Source organism: Myotis daubentonii, chromosome 1, assembly GCF_963259705.1.
Source record: "Myotis daubentonii chromosome 1, mMyoDau2.1, whole genome shotgun sequence".
Classification (NCBI taxonomy): Eukaryota; Metazoa; Chordata; class Mammalia; order Chiroptera; family Vespertilionidae; genus Myotis; species Myotis daubentonii.
This window is the reverse complement of record NC_081840.1, coordinates 224,869,807-224,895,054: the sequence shown is the minus strand read 5'-3', so window position 1 is coordinate 224,895,054 and position 25,248 is coordinate 224,869,807. Positions and strand designations below refer to the sequence as shown.

The 25,248-nt window shown below is 40.1% G+C and overlaps 1 protein-coding gene across 23 annotated transcripts in view; it reads right to left on the bottom strand.

Annotated features, from left to right (window-relative positions):
• The window catches only part of LOC132220886 (ligand-dependent nuclear receptor corepressor-like protein), a 151,306-nt gene that overhangs the window by 57,350 nt on the left and 68,708 nt on the right, over positions 1–25,248 (bottom strand). For 13 of the 23 annotated variants that reach the window (XM_059674565.1, XM_059674557.1, XM_059674548.1 and 10 more), the window contains 2 exons: positions 22,738–22,817; positions 21,689–21,818 (listed from right to left, as the gene is read on the bottom strand). The exons of 2 other annotated variants lie outside the window; for them this stretch is intronic. In XM_059674565.1, coding sequence (XP_059530548.1) covers positions 21,689–21,818; positions 22,738–22,817 — 210 coding nt within the window. The remainder of the gene's footprint in view (positions 1–21,688; positions 21,819–22,737; positions 22,818–25,248) is intronic. 8 more of the 23 variants (XM_059674573.1, XM_059674590.1, XM_059674606.1 and 5 more) reach the window with 3 other exon arrangements.

Genomic DNA, 25,248 nt, shown 5'->3' with positions numbered 1-25,248 from the left:
TACATAAATACACACATATATGTGTATATAAATTCTAAGGACACAGTCCTGAAGGTATGACATTCTGGGGACAGCTTGAAGACCAAATAGTAAAGGAGGTGGGTAGGATTCTTACACCTTTTTGTGAAAAGGGTCCTTTGGTAGTGTGGCAGAAACTATGGGCTCCCCAGAGTCATGTTTTCAATACTCAAATATATAGGATTAGGAAAAAAACCCAAGCATAGTAAATATAATTGTAAAAAGATATTTTTAATTGAGATACAGGGATATGTGCTTTTTTCTTAATGAATTAAAATAGAAAATCTGGTAGAGTATAAATTTACTATGTACCATAATTTCAAAATAGTGAGAATATAAGTAATAAGATATAATATGACATGGAAATATCTGCTATTTATTGCTAGACCAGGTATTACTAATGTTACTACTGCTTGTTGTCAAAATTTATATTTGAAGAAAATGTTAAATTTCATCTGAGGGTTAATGAAAGTAAAGGTATAATTTTCCCATTTAATTTCATGGACGTAAGAAAAGCCTACCCATGAACTTGTTGGGAAGTATCCTAGGTTAGAACCCCTGAGCTAGGAAGTAAAATTAAAGAGAAAGAAAAACTTGACAAAACAGTATCTTGGAAATTGTAGCAGCAAAATGGAATGCTATTTTTAAACTGCCATGATAAAATACCATACCCACTGTTTCATTTCTTACAATTGTGAAGTAGAATGAGAAGTCAGACAGAGAACAACACGTTAAGCAAGTTCCTGAATATTTTCAGAAAAATAAATCACAACTATATTTAGACTAATTTATAAAAATGTATCCCCATTAGGAATCACCACCATAGACTGCCAATACAATGATCATTCTATGTACCAGACATTCTACTCCCAACCTGCTTCATCCAGCTTCTACTTTTTATACAATCTACTTTTATATTCTGCCATGCAAGCCAGGGTCAGAACAGATGAATAATAATGGCACATGTCTTTCAGCTGGCCTAACTGCTACCCTAGGGATAGGAAACAATCTAACAGGATACTGAACAAACAGGAGGGGTGAACCATTTTCCTCTTACAGGGATGCAGTCAGGCAAGTTACTCTAGATACACTATCTCTATGCTCGTATTTCTCTATATGATTGTGTTATATAAAAATTTGACTAGAAATTATTTGGAATGCTAAGACATTTCCCATGACAGCCTTTTTTCTGACTCCTCAGTGGCTATGACACTTGCTATTAAGTAGGATCAATCTCTGACCCAACAAAGTAGTTGTTTAGACAAAGCCTTTCTTATACCACAGCCATCTTTAATAGAGCATAGAAGTATCAGTCCAGAGGATATTGTGGGGAATGATGGCTGGCAGAGGCACAAGTGTTTGCAGAACACACCCACTTGTAGAACATACCCACTGTAACCAATGTGGCACTCAGAGAGATACCAACATCTCCAGACAAGCATTTAGATCTGCTAAAGCTGGGGCATTCCTGGGAATAATCAAAAAACAAAATAAAAGTGTTAAAAGGAGACTCCCTAACAAAGAAAATCTAATACAATAGAGTAAAACCCAAATAATGTTAAAAAATTTATTCTAAACAAGTTTGATAAAAACTACCATGGACTACTATAGGATTTAAATGTACTCTTCTCTGGGCATGACAAAACATTTAGAATCTCTAATTGCTACAGTAATGGGCACAAATTTAAACTGAGGAATGAGGCTTAATACTCAACTGACCAGGTGAGAGAAACAAAGAGAACACAGAACCATAGAATCTCTTCCTTTATAACATTTTAGGATTGTGGTTTTTTTTTTTTTGGGGGGGGGGGGGAAGGGCTGATGGCTAGGGAGATAGAACCACATTATCATAAGAATTCATACAATTATTATACTAAAAGGAAACCCTTGCTGCACCCGTTATACTTCCATGTTTCTTTTCTTACAGCCTATGAGGTTTTAATAAAAGCCATGACCTACCACAGCTTAATGTAACTATTTATCTATATGGTTTTCCTTAAAAAAAAAGTATGAACATATTCTTTTAGTCCAAAATCATTTTGCCCCTCCTCACCCTTCATGCTTCCCATGTTTCTTGTCTCTGTAAAGCCATGACCAACCACTGTATTAGTCAACTCTCCTGTGACGACAACTTTTCCTGTTAGATCTTTAGCAATTAAATATTCTTTGTAAGTCAGCTCACCGATTCTGGACTCTGAAGAATCAGTCTCTAAAATCTTCAGAGTAGTTCTTCAAATTTTGTTGAACATTCATCTCATCAATTAACAAAATTGATAATGTACCTTAAAATATGTATATTCTATATAAATTACATAGACATTCTTATTATGAACCACGTATTTCAAGGCACAGCATATACTTGGACAAGGTTTGTCATTGACAAAACCTTAAACCCTACTTTTCAGACTTAATTCAGTAACTACAAAGTAGAATATGTATATCCATGTTACCTTGGCCATGTAAATTACAATATATCACAACACTCAGAACACAAACCAAAGAATGAGCCCATTAGAAATATGGCACTAAGCTGGTGTTTCATTTACATTATATTAATCTTCACAGTGATATATCACTCAGTAACCTGATCAACATAACAGCTATTTAATTAAAAAAGCAACAAATAGCAACACATTTAGTTTTGACTCTGTAGCCCATATTCTTTTTTCCACCAGAAGCTACTACAGAACATGGTATACCTATCAATGATTAAAACACTAAAATCTAACTAATATCTTGTTTTAATAAAACTATTTTTTAGTGGGTAACTATAGACAACAGAGTATAATGCCTCTTCTCTATATGAGAAAACTAAGTCACAAAAAGGGTAAGCAGTTTGTCAGAATCACATATCTAACATATGGTGGGGCATAATTTGAGTCAACATTTGTTCAATGGTAGAGCTTATGCTTTGCCCGTTCTACAGAGAATATAAACATTTTATAAGACTTCACTCAAAACACTTTAAGGAGGAAAAGACACACACATAAAAATGTAAGTTCATATGGAGAAAGGCATGGTTGCAACTTAGTACTAACAAATGAATGAATTCTAATCAATAAATAAACTTTATAAAACTATCTGTACAGGATGTGGATATAATGTACAATTAGCCAATAGCAAATAGTAAAATGTAGCTGACAGTTCATAATTATATGTAAACTAAAAATAGTGAGATGATAATTTATAAAACTAATTTATCACATTTCACACCCTCTGCTAGAGTCCTGGACTCCTTATATCTCAGCAAGTGACATTCAAAATTCATCAGCCACTGAGGCTCCAAAATAACACAGAGAATAGGTAATTCTTTAAAACAACTTTAACTATATCACCTATATATATAAAGAGCCAGGGGCCGTCACATCTGAAACAACTGAATGGACGACTGAACAGGCTGAGTGGGGTGACAAGGCCGGCAGGGGGGTTAGTGAGGGAAACCAAACAACTGAGCAGCAGGCTGCGTGGGGCGACGAGGCTGGAAGGGGGGTTAGTGAGGGACAATCAAATGACTGAATAGCAGGCTGCGTGGGGCAACCAGGCTGGCGGGGGGTGGGGGGGGCAGTGAGGGGCAACCAGGCCGACAGAGGGTGGGGGGGGCAGTGAGGGGCAACCAGGCCGACAGAGGGGGCAGTGAGGGGCGACCACGCCAGCAGGGGGAGGGCAGCTGAGGGTGACCAGGCCGGCAGGGGGGCTGTGAGGGGCGACCAAGCCAATGGGGGGGCGGGGGGAGGCAGTTGGGGGTGGCCAGGCCAGCAGGGGGGCAGTTGGGGGCAACTAGGCTGGCAGGGGAGGCAGTTAGGGGCGATCTGGTCAGCAGGCAGAGGTGGTTAGGGGTGATCAGGCTGGCAGGGGGGGGCCAGTTAGGGGTGATCAGGCAGGCAGGTGAGCAGTTAAGAGCCAGCGGTCCTGGATTGTGAGAGGGATGTCCGGCTGCCTGGGGATCGGGCCTAAACTGGCAGTCGGACATCCCCCAGGGGGTCCTGGATTGGAGAGGGTGCAGGTTGGGCTGAGGGGACTCCCCCCACCGCCCGTGCACGAATTTCGTGCACCGGGCCTCTAGTATTAAATAAAACAAAAAGGAAAGCATATGTGTTAGAGCATATTTAACAAACTGCTATTTGTATAAAAATTGCATTTTTAAAAATGATCTTTTTTGTGAAAACAGGACTCAAAATTATAAGACAAAACCTTTTATAAAAGAGTTGAGATGTGGTTGGTTTATAACTCAGGTGCTTTTTGTTTTGTTTTTACACTGTAGTTTATCATCCATAAAACTAAAATATATGAAAAAAATTATCTGGGAAAAAAATAGGTGACCAGAAACATCTCTCCATCTCCTTTTTTATTTTATTACACATGAAAACTTCAATCCTTGACCATTAAAAGTTTTCTTTTTTTCCTTAAAAGCCTTAATCCTGAGATCCTAATATTACCCAATTTAATGTTAGGCTCTCTTAAATTTGCTGGCAGACTACAATCTGGTTTAAAGTTTTATAGTTGAATACTAAGAAGAAACATTTTTAAGAATTCTAAATTAGACTTGTGGGGGATGGGTGGAGGTGGAAGAGGGCACAGAGATAAATAGTGATGAAAAACATAAAAAATAAATTAGAGTTGCACATGCATTATTTACAAGGGCAATGAAAATTTTGTGTATTTACGCTTTATAATGTACAATTAGCCAATAGCAAATAGTAAACTAGTAAATCTTTGGAAAAAAGTAGGCAAAAGAATTGTCTGAAGTCATCTAACAACCCGGTCTTTTAGGCGCATTCACAACAGTTAACACTTTTTAAAGTATACAAACTAATAAATGTTGTGGTTTAATTTAAAAAGTTTAAAATACCATGAACTTGAAAACCTGATGCAGAATTTAAAAAGAAAAAACATCAGAGAAAATCTACTCGAAGGCATGTAGATTTTCCAAGAACTTTTAAAAACACCAAAGCCTTATTTTCACACATCTAACAAACACAAAATCTGTGGCAGAAGAACTGAATGAATGTGTAAACACCAGTTCTCATAAAAATAAAAAAAGTTTTTTAAAAAATCTTTGTTGAAAGTATTACTTATGTCCCACTCCCCACCCACCCCTCCACTAACCCCTTCTATCCTACTCCTGCCCCCTGCCTTCACCACACTTATTGGCTGTGTCCATGGGTTATGCATAGACATATACAAGTTCTTTGACTTCTTCCCAGCCCCCCACCCCAGCCTTCCTTCTGAGATTCCGCAATCTGTTCCATGCTTCTGTGTCTCTGGATCTACTCTGTTCATCAGTTTATTTTGTGCATTAGATTCCACATGACTGATATCATGTGATACTTGTCTTTCTCTGACTGGCTTATTCCACTTAGCATAATACTCTCCAGGTTCCTCCATGCTGTCTCAAAGGATAAGAGATCCTTCTTTTTTATTGCAGAATGGTATTCCATGGTGTAAATGTTGCACAGCTTTTATTTTATCCACTCATTTACTAATGGGCACTTGGGCTATTTCCAGATCTTAGCTATTGTAAATTGCACTGCTATGAACATAAGGGTGCATATATTCTTTCTGACTGGTGTTTCGGGTTTCTCAGGATACATTCCTAGAAGTGGGATCACTGGATCAAATGGAAATTTCATATTTAATTTTATTGAGGAAACTCCATACTGTTTTCCATAGTGGCTATATCAGTCTGTATTTTCACCAGCAGTGTACTAGGGTTCCCTTTTCTCCACATCCTTGCCAGCACTTGTCATTTGTTGATTTGTGCATGATAGCCATTCTGACAGGTGTGAGGTGATACCTCATTGTCATTTTAATTTGCATCTCTCTGATTAGTTACTTTGAGCATTTTTTCATGTCCCTTGGCCATCTGTATATCTACTTTGGGGAAGTGTCAAATATTTAGGTCCTTTAACCCATCTTAAAACATTATTTCATAAAACAAAATTTTAGGACACCTGAATATATTGCAACTGAGAAGGTGAAAGCTTACCAGGAAACTGGTTTTGCATCAATTTTTTTTTCTCTCTTTATTGTTGAAAGGATTATAGACATCTCATTATTTCCCCCATTGACTTCCTCTCCGCCCTGCTTCTCACCCCCAGGCCTTCACCACACTATTGTCTGTGTCCATGGGTTATGCATATGTGCATATAAGCCTCTTATTAATCTTTTCCTACCCCTGCCCACCATTGCCCCCCTTTCCTCTGAGATTTGCCAGTCTGTTTCATGCTTCCATTTTCTCTGGATCTATTTTGTTTGTCAGTTTATTTTGTTCATTTTGAGTAAGCTCTTCCTGTAATTGTTTGGCCTCTTGGCAAAACTCCTGAACCACATTGCTATATGACATCCTAAAACTTGATAGGAAACTGAGACATGTTATTCCACCACACATGCATGCAGTGTGCATGAACATGCATTTTTTAAAGATTCCAATTTTCATCACTTCATATCTAAAATGAATTATTTCCTAAACTGAGTGGCAAATATCAACCACATGTTGAAGAACGTCTTCTATGTTTTTGTTTTATGTCTTTGACCAAAACTCTATTCAAGGAACTGAAAAGATAAAAGTTAAGATATTCTTTGCCTCCGAGGAGTCCAAAATCTACTAAAATCAATACTCTTGAGGGGATATGATAAAATTTTATTTAAAACAGATAAAGGTAAAATTATTTTGTAGAATCAAATTCATAACCCTTTGTGGTCCAATTTTATTTTTGAAATTCAAACAGTCTGGTCCAAATTAATTGACGGGATTGAATGTTGAACTGGTTTGCAGTGTCGACCTCAGCCTCAATGTTGGATCTGCTCCTAGCGCCTGGTCTGTCGAGTCAGCCTCGACGTTGGACCGAAAAGGGTTAAATGTGTCTTAAATAACCCATAAGTGCAGTATATACAACAGTTAAGGTCTGCAGTCCCACACATTATCATCTATAAATATCTATATCAATATACAAAACGCTAATATGCAAATAGACCAAAAGGTGGAACTGAACCAGTCGCTATCACCACCAGGGGGCGTGCACAGAACATGGCGGGCATCAGCCACGGTGGGATGGTGGAGCAGGTGAGCGGGCGCACCAGACCAAGGTGGGGTGCCAGTCGCTGTCATTGGGGCAAGCCTCTGATGGTTACTAAAAATTCTTTGCTCCCACATGCTGCGGTCCCACCTGGTACTTGCACCCACAGCCAGTGCCAGAGCCACTGCTTGCACCTGCTGCCAGTGCCCAGTGCCAGTCCCGATCGCTTGGTGCCGTCAGTGGGTATGAGTGGCAGCTGCCGGCCCTAATCGCCTCTGAGGGCTTCTCCACCTCCCCCTGCTCCAGAGGGGCAATCAGGGCAGCAGCCACCACTCGCACCTGCTGACGGCACTAGTCCTGCCCCCACCCGCTGCTGGTGCGGGCCCCAATTGCTCTGCACTGTCAGTGGGTGCAAGCGGGGCGTGCCATTAGCACGTGGGGGCAGCAGCAGTGGGAGAAGAGCTACCAGCAGAGAGGAGACCGGGTGGGGGGTTATGGCCAGAGAGGTCAGGCAGGGGCGCAGAGATGGGCTGACACCTGCCCGCGCCCACCCAAGCCTCGCGGCCCACAGTTCCTTTCAAGGTGCACGAATTCGTGCACTAGAACCCTAGTTTATTATAAAACAACTTTTAAACAAGAGAATCACACTCTATTTGCAGAGCTACTTTAAAGCACAGGAGGCATGTAGAAACTAAGAGCTATTAAAAAGACGTAAATGCATTTATTTCCCATCTCATGGTCCCTAGGGTGTGTATTCTGACCAAGTAGATTGGGTAGATATACCCACATGATTCAGAATATTTTTCACACTCAATGTGAAATATCTGCTATGGTATGCTTATGCATTTGACACTTCTAGATGTAGGATTTATGAAATCATTGTTATAAAATGATATTGTAAGTCACTCAGGCTTAGGTAAAAGGATCACAAAAAAACCCCCACAATGAATAGAGTATGAAGGAAACGTTGACTGTAAAGCAAAAAGTCTTACAACTTGCTAAGGAAGCCATGCTAAGGATTTACCTTGAGAGCTTGTTTGGAGGTTCTAGCAGGGGAGCGCAGCTACTCATATACCCTTGACCGAAGACCAGTCCTCTCCTCGGGGGGTGGGGGGGAAGGTTGTCCTCTTCAACCGAGCGCGCAGCTTCGGGAGGGACGCACATGGATCGGTGAGGGAGGAGGGGGACACCCGCCTAGCCAGCCAGATCAGCCGAATCAACCCTGGCGATCAATGGGGTGACAGATGTCGCAGCCAGATCGCCCTCACATCCAGGATTTAATGAAGTGAAAGTGAAAATGTTAAAGAGCTGCTAACATCACATAGTGATGATTCACAAGTACTTGACATCATATCTTTAAAGGAAATTTCAGAACCTGTGTATGAATGTGTTGTTATAAGTTTGGTTATGGAATGAGAAGACTCCTCACATTAAAAAAATGAAGCTGCAAGCAAAATCTTGGGTGACCAGGAGTTGAAAAACTGCAAGTGAAAGGAATTTAAATAGTTCATCCATTTGCTAGCTTCATTATATTATTTTTTAAATCCCATTGCCTTTTTTATAACTTCAGCTGATGGTTCAGAACTAATGACATGGACGAACATTAAACATTTAATACTCCTTTGGGTTAGCATTAACCACCAAAGAGCAATAGAAATTAAAGCCTCCATCTCTTATTAACATCATACTTCAGGTGGGCAACTCTATAATCTATTAAACATTTTTTAAACTTTATTTTTATTGTTTACACTATTACAGATTCCCCATTTCCCACCCACTTTGCCCACCTCCACCCACCTCACCCTCCCTTTCATATGGCCATTACCACACTGTCTGTCTGTGGGTTATGCATAATTAAAAAATTCTAAATGTTTAAAAAATTATTTTTTACTACATGCTACTGGCAATCATTAATTATCTTACATTTTTCATTATTTATTGCATTATAGTACATGTTCCTTGGTCAAATTATATTTAACCAATATTTCTTTGTATGTAAAGAAACAGGCAAATAATCCCTTACCTGCTTTAAAATTTTATAATTTTAGATTGGTCTTAAAAGGAAAATAAATAACGTATAAAACTGAGGAATAAGAGTGGCAATCATCTACCACATGCCTGATCTAAAATTTTTTAAAACTGGTATTTTTAATTCTTAAAACTTATTTCCCCTAGGATTTCTGTAGTTTGCTATCTTAATTTTTTTTTAATATATATTTGCTTAAATGTATCTCACTACTCTTTATAAAATTTCAATCACCACCTCTTTTCTGGCAGTCCCCAGGCTCCTCTTCCCATTTGTTTCCACAGCATTTACATAAAGGGTGGGGCAAAAGTAGGTTTACCTTTGTTCATATGGAAAATGATATAATAAATAATAAGAATAAAGTATGTTTTGCATACTCACAAATGTAAACCTACTTCTGCCCCACCCTGTATTCATACATATCGAGCAAGAGTGTGAGACGTGTGTGTACATATATATAACACAAATATAATTTACTTGTTTACTGTCTGCCTCCCCTCACTAGAACATAAAGGCCCAGGAGGACAGGGATGTTTTTTAACTTTTGTTCCTGGAACAGTTCCTGGCATGTAGATCCATTAGAGGATCTTTGTAGAATGAATGAACTTCTCTAATCATGAACCAAAAATGTTTTATAAAGCCCAACACACTAGTGTTGATTTGGGACAGTCATACTCAGGGAAAGAAAAAGAGGGCTACAAAAGCATCTTTTATGAATACAGAGGTTTTAGTTCAGCAATAAAATAAAGGGAAAATTAAGAGAAAAGACTGAGGACGTAGGGGATTTTGCTGATCAAAGACCACAAATTCCAGAAGACACAAAAAGAATTTGGGTGCTTGTAAAGGGTAGATGACTGGGTCAAATTAAGGAATAAAAAAGACAAAAGAGGTAAGAATCTAGGTGATGATGAATGACCTGGTAGTTGGTATTTAACTCCTGCTATGGATGGTGTTGCAGGTAGAAAGGTGATTTTCCCAAAAATGCAAAAATCTTAAATTCAGTTCTAATTATAGGTGTGTTCTTACAATTTCATTCATGTCCTCAAAGTAATGTAGTTCATAATGGTATGTAAATTATTTTATGGCACTAACATACAGTTTCCTGAGAGTTCCAAAAAGGCAAGCAGTATAAGAAATTCAATATATGACCACAACTGTATCATAAAGGCACATTAAACACTTAGGACCTAAATGAATCGGGTCAAATTTACAGTTACTCAAAGATGCCTGCATTTAGAGAAAAGTAATCTAAAAAATTAATACTCCTGTTTCTAAGAAGTGAAATGCTATATCATCAGTCATAAGGGGATGGTGAGCAGTATTAATATCTATTACATTGCTATAGTATAAAGCTTAAAGTTTAAGAGTTTAGCAGGCAAAGGGTCTGTGTTCAGAAAAGGCCTGGAAAACTTTATATAAAACCTGGCTATCAATTAATTTAAGGGGGAGGGTGGATTAAAGCAGCTTTCAAATAAATGCATCAAATACATCAAGAAAGCCTTTTTTTTAAAAAAAAATATATATATATTATTTTATTTTTTTACAGAGAGAAAGGGAGAGGGATAGAGAGTCAGAAACATCAATGAGAGAGAAACACTGATCAACTGCCTCCTGCACAACCCCCACTGGGGATGTGCCCGCAACCAAGGTACATGCCCTTGACCAGAATCGAACCTGGAACCTTAAAGTCTGCAGGCCGATGCTCTAGCTACTGAGCCAAACCAGTTAGGGCTGAAGAAAGCCTTTGGAAATAGAAGGCCAGGCCCGGCCAGCATGGGTCCGTGGTTGAACATTGAACCAGGCGGTCACCTTTGATTACTGGTCAGGGCAATTCCTGGTATAGGGTGTGTGGCAGGCAGTCGATCAATGATTCTCTCTCTCATCATTGTTATTTTTGTCCATCTCCTTCTCCCTTCCTCTCTCTGAAATCAATAAAAACATAATTGGAAAAAATAGTACCTATATATATAAAAGGCTAAGTGACTGACCGTACGTCCGGCTGGCCGACTGACTGGTACATATGACGCGCACTGGCAACTTAAATATAAACATTGACTTGCGCATGCGCGGTACATATAAAGCTCTCGCTGGCACCAATCGCACGCGTGTATTTCGACCTGTCAGTGATATTAAATTATTTCCTCTAATTAATTTCCTTTCAATGTGCATGAATCTGTGCACTGGGTCACTAGTCTATCTATCTATATATATAAAAGGCTAATATGCTAAGTGTCCCTCCCTCTGTCCGACTGGTCGCTATGATGTGCACTGACCACCAGGGGCCAGATGCTCAATGCAGGAGCTGCTGTGACATGCACAGAGAAATGGCACTGCGGACCTGGCATTTCACACTTTAACCAAATGTCTGTGAAGCATTTTCTGTGCCTCATCTCATTTGATCCTCACAGAAGTCCTGGAGTAGGTAGATGGGAGACTCGGTGGAATCCTATTTTCATTAGCCGGAAAACAGAGATTTAGAAAGCTTAGAAACTTGACCCGATTGAAAAGAAGTAAGAAATGGTGGACCTTGAAAATGACTTCAGGTTTTCTCACTGCAGAATATAGTCCAACACTGCTGCAGTTAAATGTTTTACCGTTTGTTCTCCCTGTGTGATCTACAATAATAATCTGCTTCATGTTGATATTTACTGCTGTGTTGCTGACAATTACTGAAAGAGAAGTTGGGGTGCTTCACTGGGCTGGAAAAAGTTTAGCTAAACCAGAAAGCAGGTCTAATTAAGCAAGTTTATTCTATATCTATAAAAAGCTGACTCGTGCATGCGTGATACATATAAAGCTTTCAATGGCACCAATCACATGCATGTATTTCCATCTGTCATTGTCGATCGTGAATTTGGTTTACACTTCTATTATAAAGAAAGGGCGAATAGCGATATTAAAATATTTCTTCTAATTAATTTCCTTTCAATGTGCACGAATTCGTGCACTAGGCCACTAGTTAAGAAAATAAAAGGCCAGAATAGTAGTTACATGAATGCTAAATATGTTGGGGGTAAAAGATAAAGCAGGAAAAACATTATTATTTTGATTAAGGATGGTTTCATTTTATTACATATTTAGCAGTACGATGCATTCAGCTACTATGTGCATACTGTGTGTCCAATTTAGTCAAATCAAGAAGCCTTCAAATCAAGAGGAGACATCTTCCTGAATAACAAACCAGTGACTTACACTGCTTCAGTTGATCAGAGAATGTGAAGTTAAAAGTCAAAATAATTTAGTGCACAGCTCTTGGGGATGGCGTTAGAAAAGGCCTATCTATACGCTTATGTTTATCACATTTCAAAACAAGTAAGATGACTGATATTTAAACTATACAGAGTAATTAAGTATAAAGAGGAGAAAGGTAAACTATATATACATGCTAAGTAATTTTCTTCTTTAAACAGAACAAATAAAACTGCTGAGTATGTAAAGAAACTGGAAAATATATAGACAGTTTATCTTAGTATTCATCCATCCATCCATCCATCCATCCATTTATTCATTTATTCATTCAAGAAATAGTTACTGAAATCTAGAATTGTGACAAGTACTGTTCTAGATACTAAGGATTCTGCAATTAACAAAAGAAAGTCCCTGCTATCAAGACACTTTCACTCTACTCTAGCATTCTAGATAATTTTAGGATTAACTTCTAGAAGAAAATTCAATTTGGAATAATTTCTAAAGTAAAGAAGAAGTACAACTAGTTAAGTTCACCTCTGTACTAAAATTTCCCTTTCCCTGATTCTATTTATCAACCTGTAAGATTATTTTTGAACAGCTTCTAATTACAAGGGATCATCCAAACAGTATGTAGCTTAAACAAGTTTCCTCAGTTCTATTTCTAAACACTGTAAGGTAGTGATTTTCAACAGGTGTACTGCAAGAATTTTTAAAACATGTAATACCTGACTACTCAGCAGCATTGACTTCTTTTCTCTTAGATTATAAAAACCGGTAATAATAAAATGACAACAGCCAGCACAATAGCTGTCTGGTGTGAATGAAACAAAATGACACCTATTTTTTTGTCAGAGTGACAAAAATATACTACATATATATATATACACACACACACACACACACACACACACACACACACATACACACACACACATATATATACATACACACACACACATATATATGGAGTATATACATATATATAATATATATATATATACATATATATATGTGTGTGTGTGTGTGTGTATATATATATATATACTAGGGGCCCGGTGCACGAAATTCGTGCACTGGGTGGCGGGGGGAGTGTCCCTCAGCCCAGCCTGCCCCCTCTCACATACTGGGAGCCCTCAGGCGTTGACCCCCATCACCCTCCAATCGCAGGATCGGCCCCTTGCCCAGGCCTGACGCCTCTGGCCTAGGCGTCCGGCCCGGGCAGCGGGGACCTGCAGTGGCAGTGGGAGGTGCCGCAATCGGTAGGCTCCGCCCCTGCCCCTGCAGGACGCCTCTGGCTGAGGCGTCCAGCCCAGGCAGCGGGGACCCGCAGCTGCAGCGGCCCCGCGATCATGGGCTCCGCTTTAGGCCCAGGCAAGGACCCCTAGCTCCCGGGACTGCCAGCTTCGACAGTGCCCAGCTCCCATCGCTGGCTCCACCCCTATTTCCTGCTATCACTGGCCAGGGTGGAAAAGGCGCCTGATTCACCAATCATGGCTGGGGGGCAGGGCAAAGGCGATCATGGCTGGGGGGCAGGGCAAAGGCGGCCCCCGGGCCGCCTTTGCCCTGCCCCCCAGCTCTTAGCTCCCCCCTGGGTTTCCAATCACTGTCAGCGGCAGGGGGCTTCTTCCTGCTTTCCCTTTGGCCTCCCTGCATTGTGCCTACATATGCAAATTAACTGCCATCTTGTTGGCAGTTAACTGCCAATCTTAGTTGGCAGTTAATTTGCATATAGCCCTGACTAGCCAATGAAAAGGGTAGCTCGTACGCCAATTACCATTTTTCTCTTTTATTAGTGTTGATATATATATGTATATATGCCATGAGATGAAAAAGGTTGAAAATCATTACTATAAGGCAGTGGTTCTCAACCTTCCTAATGCCGTGACCCTTTAATACAGTTCCTCATGTTGTGGTGACCCCCAACCATAAAATTATTTTCGTTGCTACTTCATAACTGTAATTTTGCTACTGATATGAATCGTAATGTAAATATCTGATATGCAGGATGTATTTTCATTGTTACAGATTGAACATAATTAAAGCATAGTTATTAATCACAAAAAGTATGTAATTATATATTGTGAAATATTTATTTCTAATTACAAATAAATGAAATTTTGTCTTGAAGCATGGTGTAGCATGGGTAACAGTCTTAATATAACAACAGTAAACTACATTCCTACATTATGCGACAGTATGCGTAAAAAGCCAACATCAGCGCGAAGGTTGAGTTTGCTTTCTCACCAGATCAGAAATTCTTGGGGCAGTCTTTGCAAGAGCACAACGAAGATCATCTTCCACAACAAGTCTACTTCTGTATTTAGACTTGATAACCAACAAGCTGGAAAACCCTGTTTCACAAAGATATGTTGTTGGAAATGGAAGAAGAAGGCGCAACACAGTCTCAGACAGAACAGGATATGACTGCAAACACTTGATCCAGAATTTTGTAACTGGCATTGTGGAGAAATCAGTTCTCGCTGCATCGTTGTTAGTAAGTTGAATGAACTCCTCTTGTGCTGTCTCAGGAACATCTTCAACGTTGACTGTGAATGGGCTTCTGGCAAGTGCAAATGGGGTGTCAGGTAGATTTGGCAAGTATGATGAAATTTCGTCTGCAAGTATGTGCAAGTGTTCTTTCACAGAAATTATCATCGTAATCCTTTTGTCTGGTTCAATGTCATGTTCCTCAAAAAAAGCAGATAAGGTAGGCAACATGTAAATTTTATTTTCATCCAATTTTTTTTGCCAAAGCTGAAGTTTCATTTGGAATGATCGGATCTTTTCAGACAAATCGAGGCATGTTGCATTTGGTCCTTGCAGTGATAAATTTAACTCATTCAAGATAGCAAAGATGTCAACCAAGTAAGCTATTTTCTGCAGTTCACTTTTATTGCTGAAAAGTGCTTCGAACTGTGGTCTTGCTTTCTGATTAAAAAACGTTTTGAGTTCATTACGAAGCTCAAAAACACGTTTTAAAATTTTTCCTCTCGACAACCATCTCACTTCAGTGTGAACTAGCAGAGCATTGTTCGGCGCATCCAACTCGTTGCACAGTTGCGTAAACAGTCGACTGTTTAAAGTGCTCGCCTTTACAAAATTGACACAACTTATGACACTTTTCATTACTTCTTGTAACTCTTGTGGCAGGGTCTTCGTTGCTAATATTTGCTGATGAATCATACAGTGAGTTCCGATGACTTTTGGTGACTCATTCAGTACCAAACGTTGAAATCCAGATCGACATCCTAGCATAGCTGGAGCACCATCTGTGCAAACACCACAAACCTTTTCCCAAGAGATCTTATGCTCTTTTAGAAATGAACCAACTGTGTCAAATACATCATGTGGAGTAGTTGTCGTTTCAAGAGGTTTGCAAAAAAGAAACTCATCTTTAAAGTCGCCATCATTAATATACCTCACGTAAACCAGTAACTGTGAACAGTTTGCAACGTCTGTAGATTCATCAAGCTGGATACTAAATATTGGAAGTGGAGCAGATTTAATTTCCTGGATTACCTGATCAAGAATATCAGCAGACATGTCATCTATTCTTCTGCGGACAGTATTGCTAGATAAAGAAATTGCACTCAATCCTGTAACAAATTCGTCTCCGATCATAACTCGAACAATGTCTTTGGCCGCTGGCAACAGTAAATCCTCAGCAATGGTGTGAGGTTTCATAGCTCTGGCGATTCTGAGTGCCACCAAATATGAAGCTTCAACGGCTGCTACGTTTTGTTTGTGGTACTTGCCACCAGTGTCAAGTCTGGCTTTCTTGAGTCCATCAGCTTTGCTTCTAAAATAGTTGGTACCCTTGCTGGCAAAGCTCGGATGCTTGCTATCAAAATGGCGTTTTAGTTTGTTCGGCTTCATAGATTCGGCTGATAGAGCTTCACAGCAAATAACACATTGCGGTTTCTCAATTCCTGCTGTAATTATTGAGGTAAAACCATACTGTAAAAAATCCTCACTATATTTTCTTTTCTTAACGTTCTTCTCTACACGATCCATTGTCATGGGATGGTTTGCTAATGAAAATAATATATAACAATAGCTTTAATAATACAAAAGATGATACATGGCATAGTTCAGTCAATACAGTTCATTAAAGTTTCCTATGATTTACCATTCTTTGTGTTGTTGGTTTTTCATACCTGTTACTATCACAAGGGGGCAGTATGCACATCAACCACAGCTGAATATAAAAAGACCGATCAGCATCCAGATTAAGTTCCCATGGTACAGATATTTTTATTTTTGCAGTAGTTGATGATTTTACAGTACATGAATTTACATTTACTCAGTAATTATAATTCATGAAGTGTCATTTTACCTCCAATACTGCTGCTTTCAACACAGTAGCTATTTTTAACAGAGTAGCTGCTTTCTACACAGTAGCTGCTCTCTACACGTGTGACTGGTCCGCATAAGTACATTATGGCACCAACCCTGTCACATACACCTGTATCTATACGGGGTGTATGTGATGTGGTGAGCAAGATGATGTCATCATGCCGGGTACTAGTATGTGGGAGTATCTGCATGTGGGCGGACCCGCCTGGAGACGGATAGAGGAGCGGTGTCTCTGTTCCTAAGACCATCGAAAATATGTGTTTTCCGATGGTCTTAGGCGACCCCTGTGAAAGGGTCGTTCGACCTCCAAAGGGGTTGCGACCCACAGGTTGAGAACCACTGCTATAAAGGAATTAATCGCTAAGCCTATTCAGTCCACATAAAGGTAAAATGGAAACCCATGAGAAATATAGATTATTTCTCATAGGTCCCCTCTAGCCTAGCTAATTAAAAGAATTCTAGTCCTAGGCTGCTATGTAGCAGAGAATAGGGTTTCTCTACTTAGTGCTTAAAAGGATCTAGATGCTCCTCACACAGGACATCTTATAACTTTTAAAATTTATTCTTGAGGACTCACATGTTCATTACACAGTACTGAAATACACTTAATTTCTGTGTAGTTTATTGTCTCTACCTGTTAGATAACTGTACCTACCTCTTAACATTGTTTAACTAAATGAGATAAGGAAAAAAAGGGCTTAGTGCTCAATCATAATTGATGACATTCATTATCACCATCCCCAAAACCACTGTTAGAAAAGATAATAAGTAAGCTACAATAAGGATATTAACAGATTTCTTACGTTTTGGCAAGATGATCAACATGCATATGTCACTCAAAATAGTAACAGTTTTAAAGTGTCAGTAACACTAATGTTACTAATACCCAGTAACTAAATGTTCAAGTTTGGGAAATTTTCAGGAATCCAATAAAAACTTACCCAATAAGATGTGCTATTAACATATTATTTGCTACTCCAAAGACTCAGAAGTACTTACTGTCTTTTAAACACATTTTTTGGCCTTTTATTTCAAAGTAGAGTTAATAGAACTAAACAAATGAAAATGTTGAGACTATTTACAAGATATTGCTATTCTAGCCTATTCCTACTCAGAACATATTGGAAATCTCTAAAATGATTTTATTCAAAGAAAATTAAAAAACAAACAATTGCCTGGCTCGTGTGACTCAGTGGTTGAGCATCAATCCATAAACCAGGAGGTCATGGTTTGATTCCCAATCAGGGCACATTTCCTGTGCTGTGGGCTCAATCCCCACTAGGGGGAATGTAGGAGGCAGCTGATCAATGCTTCTCTCTCATCTTTGATATTTCTATCTTTCTCCCTCTCCCTTCCTATCTCTGAAATGAATACTACTAAAAACATATTTTAAAAAACCCCACACACAACAAAAACCCAAGTAGAAAAATTGTTATGTTTAATTAAATCTGAAAAATTATGAACTAAAAGTAAAAAATTAACAAATATAAGACCAAAAGTAAAGCAAAAATACTAATAAGAATCTTTCATTTAAAAACTCTGTGATCCTTCAAAAACCTTGAAAAAAGCCAAAAATCCCCAAATGGAGTGGTCACTAAATATCCATGAATACTTACCCACTAGATCCAGATGCTTGAATCCACCAAAACAGTCACAAGTTTTTACTGATTACTATAATAGGGCAGTGGAGCACAAGTTAACTCCATACTATCCCAAATTAAAGGTTATTATTACTGATAACTCCAGCAACCATTACAAATTACTCAAAGGAAAAGAAGATTGAATAATGAGTTCCAAGGTGAAACTTACTGTGTGCATGTGTGTAAATGTGTATATTTCCTCTAGTTCTCTTAGTGATATAAATCTGATAATATAATTCTTCTTGTAAGTGTAAATATATTGGCAGAATAAAATTTTTAAAACTAATGCTATAAAATTCCTAAAGAAAACATGTAAACTATTTTTCATATTGGTTCAGATAGAAATTTGAGAAAAGAATTTGTTGTTTAACACATTGTTTGCGGGTAGTTTTTATCGCATGCTAACAGGTGGCGTGGGCCATTTTTGCTAATTTTTTGCGCAAATGGCAACATTCAGTAAAATTACGATAACTTTAGTTTACGTATTTATACATTACCTGCATCCTACCGCTAGTCTATAATAAACGTATTAATACGTGTCCCGCGCTCTACTACCAGTCAACGTAAAACGTATAAGTAAAATGTATAAATACGTTTTCCGCATACAATGTGTTAAAGACTGCCTATTTCTCAACACAGTATGTCAGTAACACAAGAAAAGATTTTCAGTCCCCTGCACTAAATATATATATATATATATCAACACTAATAAAAGAGAAAAATGGTAATTGGCGTACGAGCTACCCTTTTCATTGGCTAATCAGGGCTATATGCAAATTAACTGCCAACTAAGATTGGCAGTTTACTGCCAACAAGATGGCGGTTAATTTGCATATGTAGGCACAATGCAGGGAGGCGAAAGGGAAAGCAGGAAGAAGCCCCCTGCCACTGACAGTGATCGGAAACCCAGGGGGGAGCTAAGAGCTGGGGGGCAGGGCAAAGGCGGCCTGGGGGCCGCCTTTGCCCTGCCCCCCAGCCATGATCGGAGAATCAGGTGCCTTTTCCGCCCTGGCCAGTGATGGAGCCAGCGATGGGAGCTGGGCACGGTCGAAGCTGGCAGTCCCAGGAGCCAGGGGTCCCTTGCCTGGGCCTAAAGCGAAGCCCACGATCGCGGGGCCGCTGCAGCTGTGGGTCCCCGCTGCCCGGGCCGAACGCCTCAGCCAGAGGCATCCTGCAGGGGCAGGGGCGGAGCCCGTGTGATCGCAGCGCCCCCTGATGCCACTGCAGGTCCCCGCTGCCCGGGCTGGACGCCTAGGCCAGAGGCATCAGGCCTGGGCAAGGGGCCGATCCTGCGATTGGAGGGTGATGGGGGTCAACACCTGAGGGCTCCCAGTATGTGAGAGGGGGCAGGCTGGGCTGAGGGACCCCCCCCCACCCAGTGCACGAATTTCGTGCACCGGGCCCCTAGTGTATATATATGCGCGCGCGCGCGCGTGTTTGTGTGTGTGTGTGTGTATATATATATATATATATATATATATATATATATATATATATGTATCCTAGAGGCCCAGTGCACAAAAATTTGTGCACTCAGGGGGGGGGGGCGGTCCCTCAGCCTGGCCTGTGCCCTCTCACAGTCTGGGACCTCTCAGGGGATGACCACCTGCTGGCTTCGGCCCGCTCCCCGGTGATTGGGCCTAAGATGGCAATCAGACATCCCTCTGGCAGCCGGGCAGCCCTCGGGGGATGTCCACTTGCCAGCGGGGAGCAAGCCTAAGCTGCAGTCAGACATCCTTAGCGCTGCTGAGGAGGTGGGAGAGGCTCCCACCACCATCGCTATACTAGCAGCCATCAGCCTGGCTTGTGGCTGAGCAGAGCTCCTCCCATGTGAGAGCGCCCTGACCACCAGGAGGCAGCTCCTGCACTGAGTGTCTGCCCCCTGGTGGTCAGTATGTGTCATAGTGACCAGTCATTCCCAGTCATTCTGCTGTTAGGGTCAGTTTGCATATTACCCTTTTACAATATAGGATAGAGGCCTGGTGCACGGGTGGGGGCCGGCTGGTTTGCTCTGAAGGGTGTCCCGGATCAGGGTGAGGGTCCCACTTGGGTGCCTGGCCAGCCTGGATGAGGGGATGATGGCTGTTTGCAGCTGGTCACACCCCCTTCAGGGTGGGGGTCCCCACTGGTGTGCCCAGCCAGTCTGGGTGAGGGGCTGAGGGCCGTTTTCAGGCTGGCGGGCGACTGAAGCTCCCAGCCTCTCCTTTTTTTCTTTTTCTTTTTTTTTATTCTGGGATTTATTTACCTATAGCTGTCACTGGAGCTGCGAGCTGGCTCCAGCTCTGAGGCCCGGCTCCAGCTCTGAGGCTGCGGCTGAAAGCTGGTATCTGGGTTTTTTTAGCTTCTATAATTGAAACATTGTTGCCATCACTGCTGCTCTAAGCCCTGAGGCCGAAGCTGGCCGAAAGCAGGTTTCTGGGGTTTGTCTAGCTTCTATAATTGCAACATTGTTTCTTAGAGTGCAGCTCAGAGGCCGGCAGCGGCAGGCGGGGAACGTTGGCTTCCTCCATCACTGGAGCAAGCAAACCTCCTGTTCATTTCAGCTGTGTGGCTGTCGGCCGCCATCTTGGTTGGCAGTTAATTTGCATATTGTCCTGATTAGCCAATGGGAAGGGTAGCAAAGTTACGGTTAATTACCATGTTTGTCTATTATTAGATAGGATATATATTTATATAAATAAATATAAATGTGTGTGTGTGTGTGTGTGTGTGTGTGTGTATATATATATAATTTTTATGTTAGGCCTTTTAATATACTAGTGATTCTTCTAATCAGAAAATTCTCATATTTCAACACATAAAAGACCTCCTAACATTTAAGATTATACAAAAGCCTGCTTTCTTAAAGATGAGGACTGTTTTCAATATTATTAAAACTTGCAAGTTAACAATTTAACAGAAAATATTTGATATTACCTAATTTCAAACAGGATTAGAAGCAAACCAGGTCAATATCTAGAAGAAGACAGTAATGTTTTTCTCAATCTCTGGAAGTTGGGGTTAGAATGATCTCCCTCCCATCCTGTATTCCTCTACACCATGACTTACTATGTGGTGAAAATTAAGACACACTACTACTGTAGAAATGGCCAAGAACAAAAAATGGAAGATTCTATATTTCTATATTTTCCCCAGGTAACGAAGATGTAAAAGCTACTTCTACCTGATAATTTGTAGCAAGTAAAGTAACAAATGAAACAAGCCTCATTTGGTTTATATAGTTTAGATAAACAGGAATTAAAAAAGAATACTGACATCTTAATGTCAAGTAAGCATACTCAAGCTACCAAAGAAACAGCTGATAAATGCTATAATTTATTCTAAAGACAGTTTTGCAATGTAATATATCTATCACTTATTAAACATGAAAGAACATTTGAAGTCTTGAGAACAGCAACAAAATAAGGAACACCAGAAGCATAAAAAATGTGTACCAACATTACCTTTCTTTCGAAAGAGTGCATTTAGGTAATTTTCTGCTTGGCATTCAATCTTTTCAGTGTTGGACTGGCCCTGAGATGATAGTTCCTCTGTTGGTGTTGACTGTGAAGAATCAAGAGATGGTATACAATCCTAAAATTATATATATATATAAAAACACCAACATTAAAAAAATCACTTTGTAACTGTGGGATTCCATTAAAAATGGCAAAAAAATTAACTCTCTAAATGCTCATTTGTTCTATCTTTTAAATATATCAAATTATATAGAGAATATTAAGTTTGAAACAGGAGTCAGGAAAAAAGAAATTTAGCTCTAATAGAGGGCCAACTTAGCCTTATTTGTTAGCAAAACTATAATCAAAACAGAGGGAAGAGCAGATAAGATATATTGCCGAATAATTTCACTATATAACATGCCAGGAATGAGAATTTTAACAACAAAGCAGTTATGTTTACCTACTAATCTGACCAAAATAGGTACATGTTCTTGAGTTCTCATTTCCTCTCAGCCCTCTCACAACAGTATGTAAAGAATTAAGATGCAACCATACAAGAAGATGCTGCTTGTCTAATTTATACCCTGTTTACAGTAGACACTAAAATTTAATAATTTACACAGGAGATGATTACGATATCCAAAAGACTTCAAGAGAAAGAAGAAAGTTAAAATGTAATACCACATTATCCTCCAACTACTGATTCCTGAGAAATCAGCCTGTAGGATGGTCTCAGACCAAACCAGACCTCCAAGATCATCAGCCTTGTCTATGTAAATATAAAACAGATCTGAACTGATTTCATGAGTTAGGGAGCTATGAGAAAAAAATGTGAAATAAGCAAAAAAGATGAGTAGTTTGGGATTTTCACCTACTAGATAAGCTAAATATTAGACTTCTAACATGAGACTTTAATTTTCTTCTCATTACCAAAAATACAAATGTATTTATATTCTACTATAAGCCACAAAGTTTCAAAACAAATTAAGTTTAAAAATTGTGTTACAATTGTGCAAATAGTTTAGAAATAATTTCATAGCACTAAAACTTACACTGACTGCTTCTCTTTGTAGGTTACAAAATGAACATTTTTCATCCATAGACCAGTCAGTCAGTTCTTCTGGTTCACAGTCTTTAAAAGAGGGAAAAATATTCATTAAATACACTAACTTTATTAAAATAAATAAAAATACCACTCTCCAGAGCAATGGCTCATGTAAAAAAACTAACTACTAACAGTAAGGGGAAAACACCTAAATTAAATTGGTGACATCTAGAAAGAAATAAACAGGGAAGGCTGTAAGGAGAGTATTTTTGCACTTTTAGGGGATAAAGTAGCAAGAACAATGAGCTGTTTATAAATTAATTTTCTAACAATAGGGTTCATATAGCCTCTGCAAGATTCAATTTATCATTGCCTATTTTTTATTTTCACTATGAAATAAATCAGAACAAAGAGATATGGGGGAAAGGAATAAATTTTGCATATTATGAAAGACAACATAAAACACAGAAATGGAATAAAGCACCAAAAAAGCCCACAGATTTGAGAACATGAAATGCTGTCCAAGATAAAAGTAGAAATCCAGCCCTGGCCAGTTTGGCTCAGTGGATAGAGCGTTGGCCTGCAGACTCAAGGGTCCCAGGTTCAGTTCCGGTTGAGGGCATGTACCTTGGTTGCAGGCACATCCCTGGTGGGGAGAGTGTGCAGGAGGCAGCTGATCGAAGTTTCTCTCCCATCAATGTTTCTATCCCTCTCCCTTCCTCTCTGTAAAAAAAATCAATAAAATATATTTAGAAAATTAGAAGTAGAAATCCACAGCTAAAAAGTCAGACCAGATTTTTATTACATTGTTTAAAGGCTTGTTGCAAGAGTTAGAGCAAAAACCAGGTAACCAAGTTATATTATTCAACACACAACATGACTTTTTCCCCCCAGAAGAATGGTCTTTTATAATTCAACTAGAGGCCCGGTGCACAAAAATTTGTACACTGGGGGGGGGGGGTCCTTCAGCCTGGCCTGTGCCCTCTTGCAGTCTGGGACCCCTCGGGGGATGTCCACCTGATGGCTTAGGCCTGCTCCCCAGGGGAATGGGCCTAAGCTGGCAGTCAGACATCCCTCTGGCAGCCCAGGAGCCCTTGGGGGATGTCCACTGGCCAGCAGGGAGCAGGCCTAAGCTGCAGTCGGACATCCTTACTGCCGCTGAGGAGGTGGGAGAGGCTCCCACCACCATTGCTGTGCTGGCAGCCATCAGCCTGGCTTATGGCTGAGCAGAGCTCCCACTGTGGGAGTGCACTGACCACCAGGGGCAGCTCCTGCATTGAGCGTCTGCTCCCTGGTGGTCAGTGTGTGTCATAGTGACCAGTCATTCCCAGTTGTTCTGCTGTTAGGGTCAATATTACTCCTTTATTATATAGGATAGAGGCCTGGTGTATGGGTGGGAGCCAGCTGGTTTGCCGTGAAGGGTGTCCCGGATCAGGGTGGGGGTCCCACTGGGGTGCCTGGCCAGCCTGGATGAGGGGATGATGGCTGTTTGCAGGCTGGTCAAGCCCCACAGTGGGGACCCTCACCCCATGGGGGTGTGGCCTGGGTGAGGGGCTGATGGCCATTTTCAGGCTGGTCACGCCTCCCGGTGACCGAAGCTCCCAGCCTCTCCTTTCCCCCCCCCCGGGATTTATTTATCTTCTATAATTGAAACTTTGTATCCTTGAGCGGAGCCCAGATCCTCCTTGAGCAGAGGCCACAGCCAGCTGGAAGCAGGTATCTGGGGTTTATTTAACTTCTATAATTGAAACTTTGTAGCTTTGAGTGAGCTGAGGGCTGGCCAGGGCTGGCGGGAAGCTTGGCTTCCTCCATCGCTGGGGGCAACCCAAGCCTCCTGCTCATTCCAGCTCTGTGGCCACCGCCATCTTAGTTGGGTTATTTTGATTACTCGCTCCTGATTGGCTTGAGCGTAGCAGAGGGAAGGTTAATTTGCATGTTTCTCTTTTATTATATAGGATTACTATAATATAGAATATTTGTGGAAAACGAACATTTTGTGATGAAAGATTTTCTGAAGATATAACATTGTCCTCCCAACTATACTTAGTATATACAGTGATTTTTGAAACGTACTCCCTGTAACAGAACTCTGCCCTCAACCACCAATTTCTTTTCCCAAATAACTTCATATGTAGAGCCTCAAACCATAAAGCAACCATTATCAATCTGAGGCAGTTACACTAGGACTAATTTGAAAAGCACTGTTGTACCACAGTAATTTATTCTCATACTTTTGAAATACATAATGAAGTTTAATATGTTTCTGGTAAACTACTCAGAAAATACCCTTATCTGTTTTTGAAGTGATTAGGAGTAAAATTTAGTTAGAATTAGCCCTTAGGATACTGTTGCATCAATCCAAACACACATTTGAAGATAATACATAGAAGATAATATAATTTTTGGAATATGAAGTGTAGTGATAGCTTCCTTTGATTTTTGGCAGTGGTCCAGAAATATTCCTGCTATTTATCTGAACTTGGAAAAGGCAGCAAATTGGAACATAAGATCCAGTACA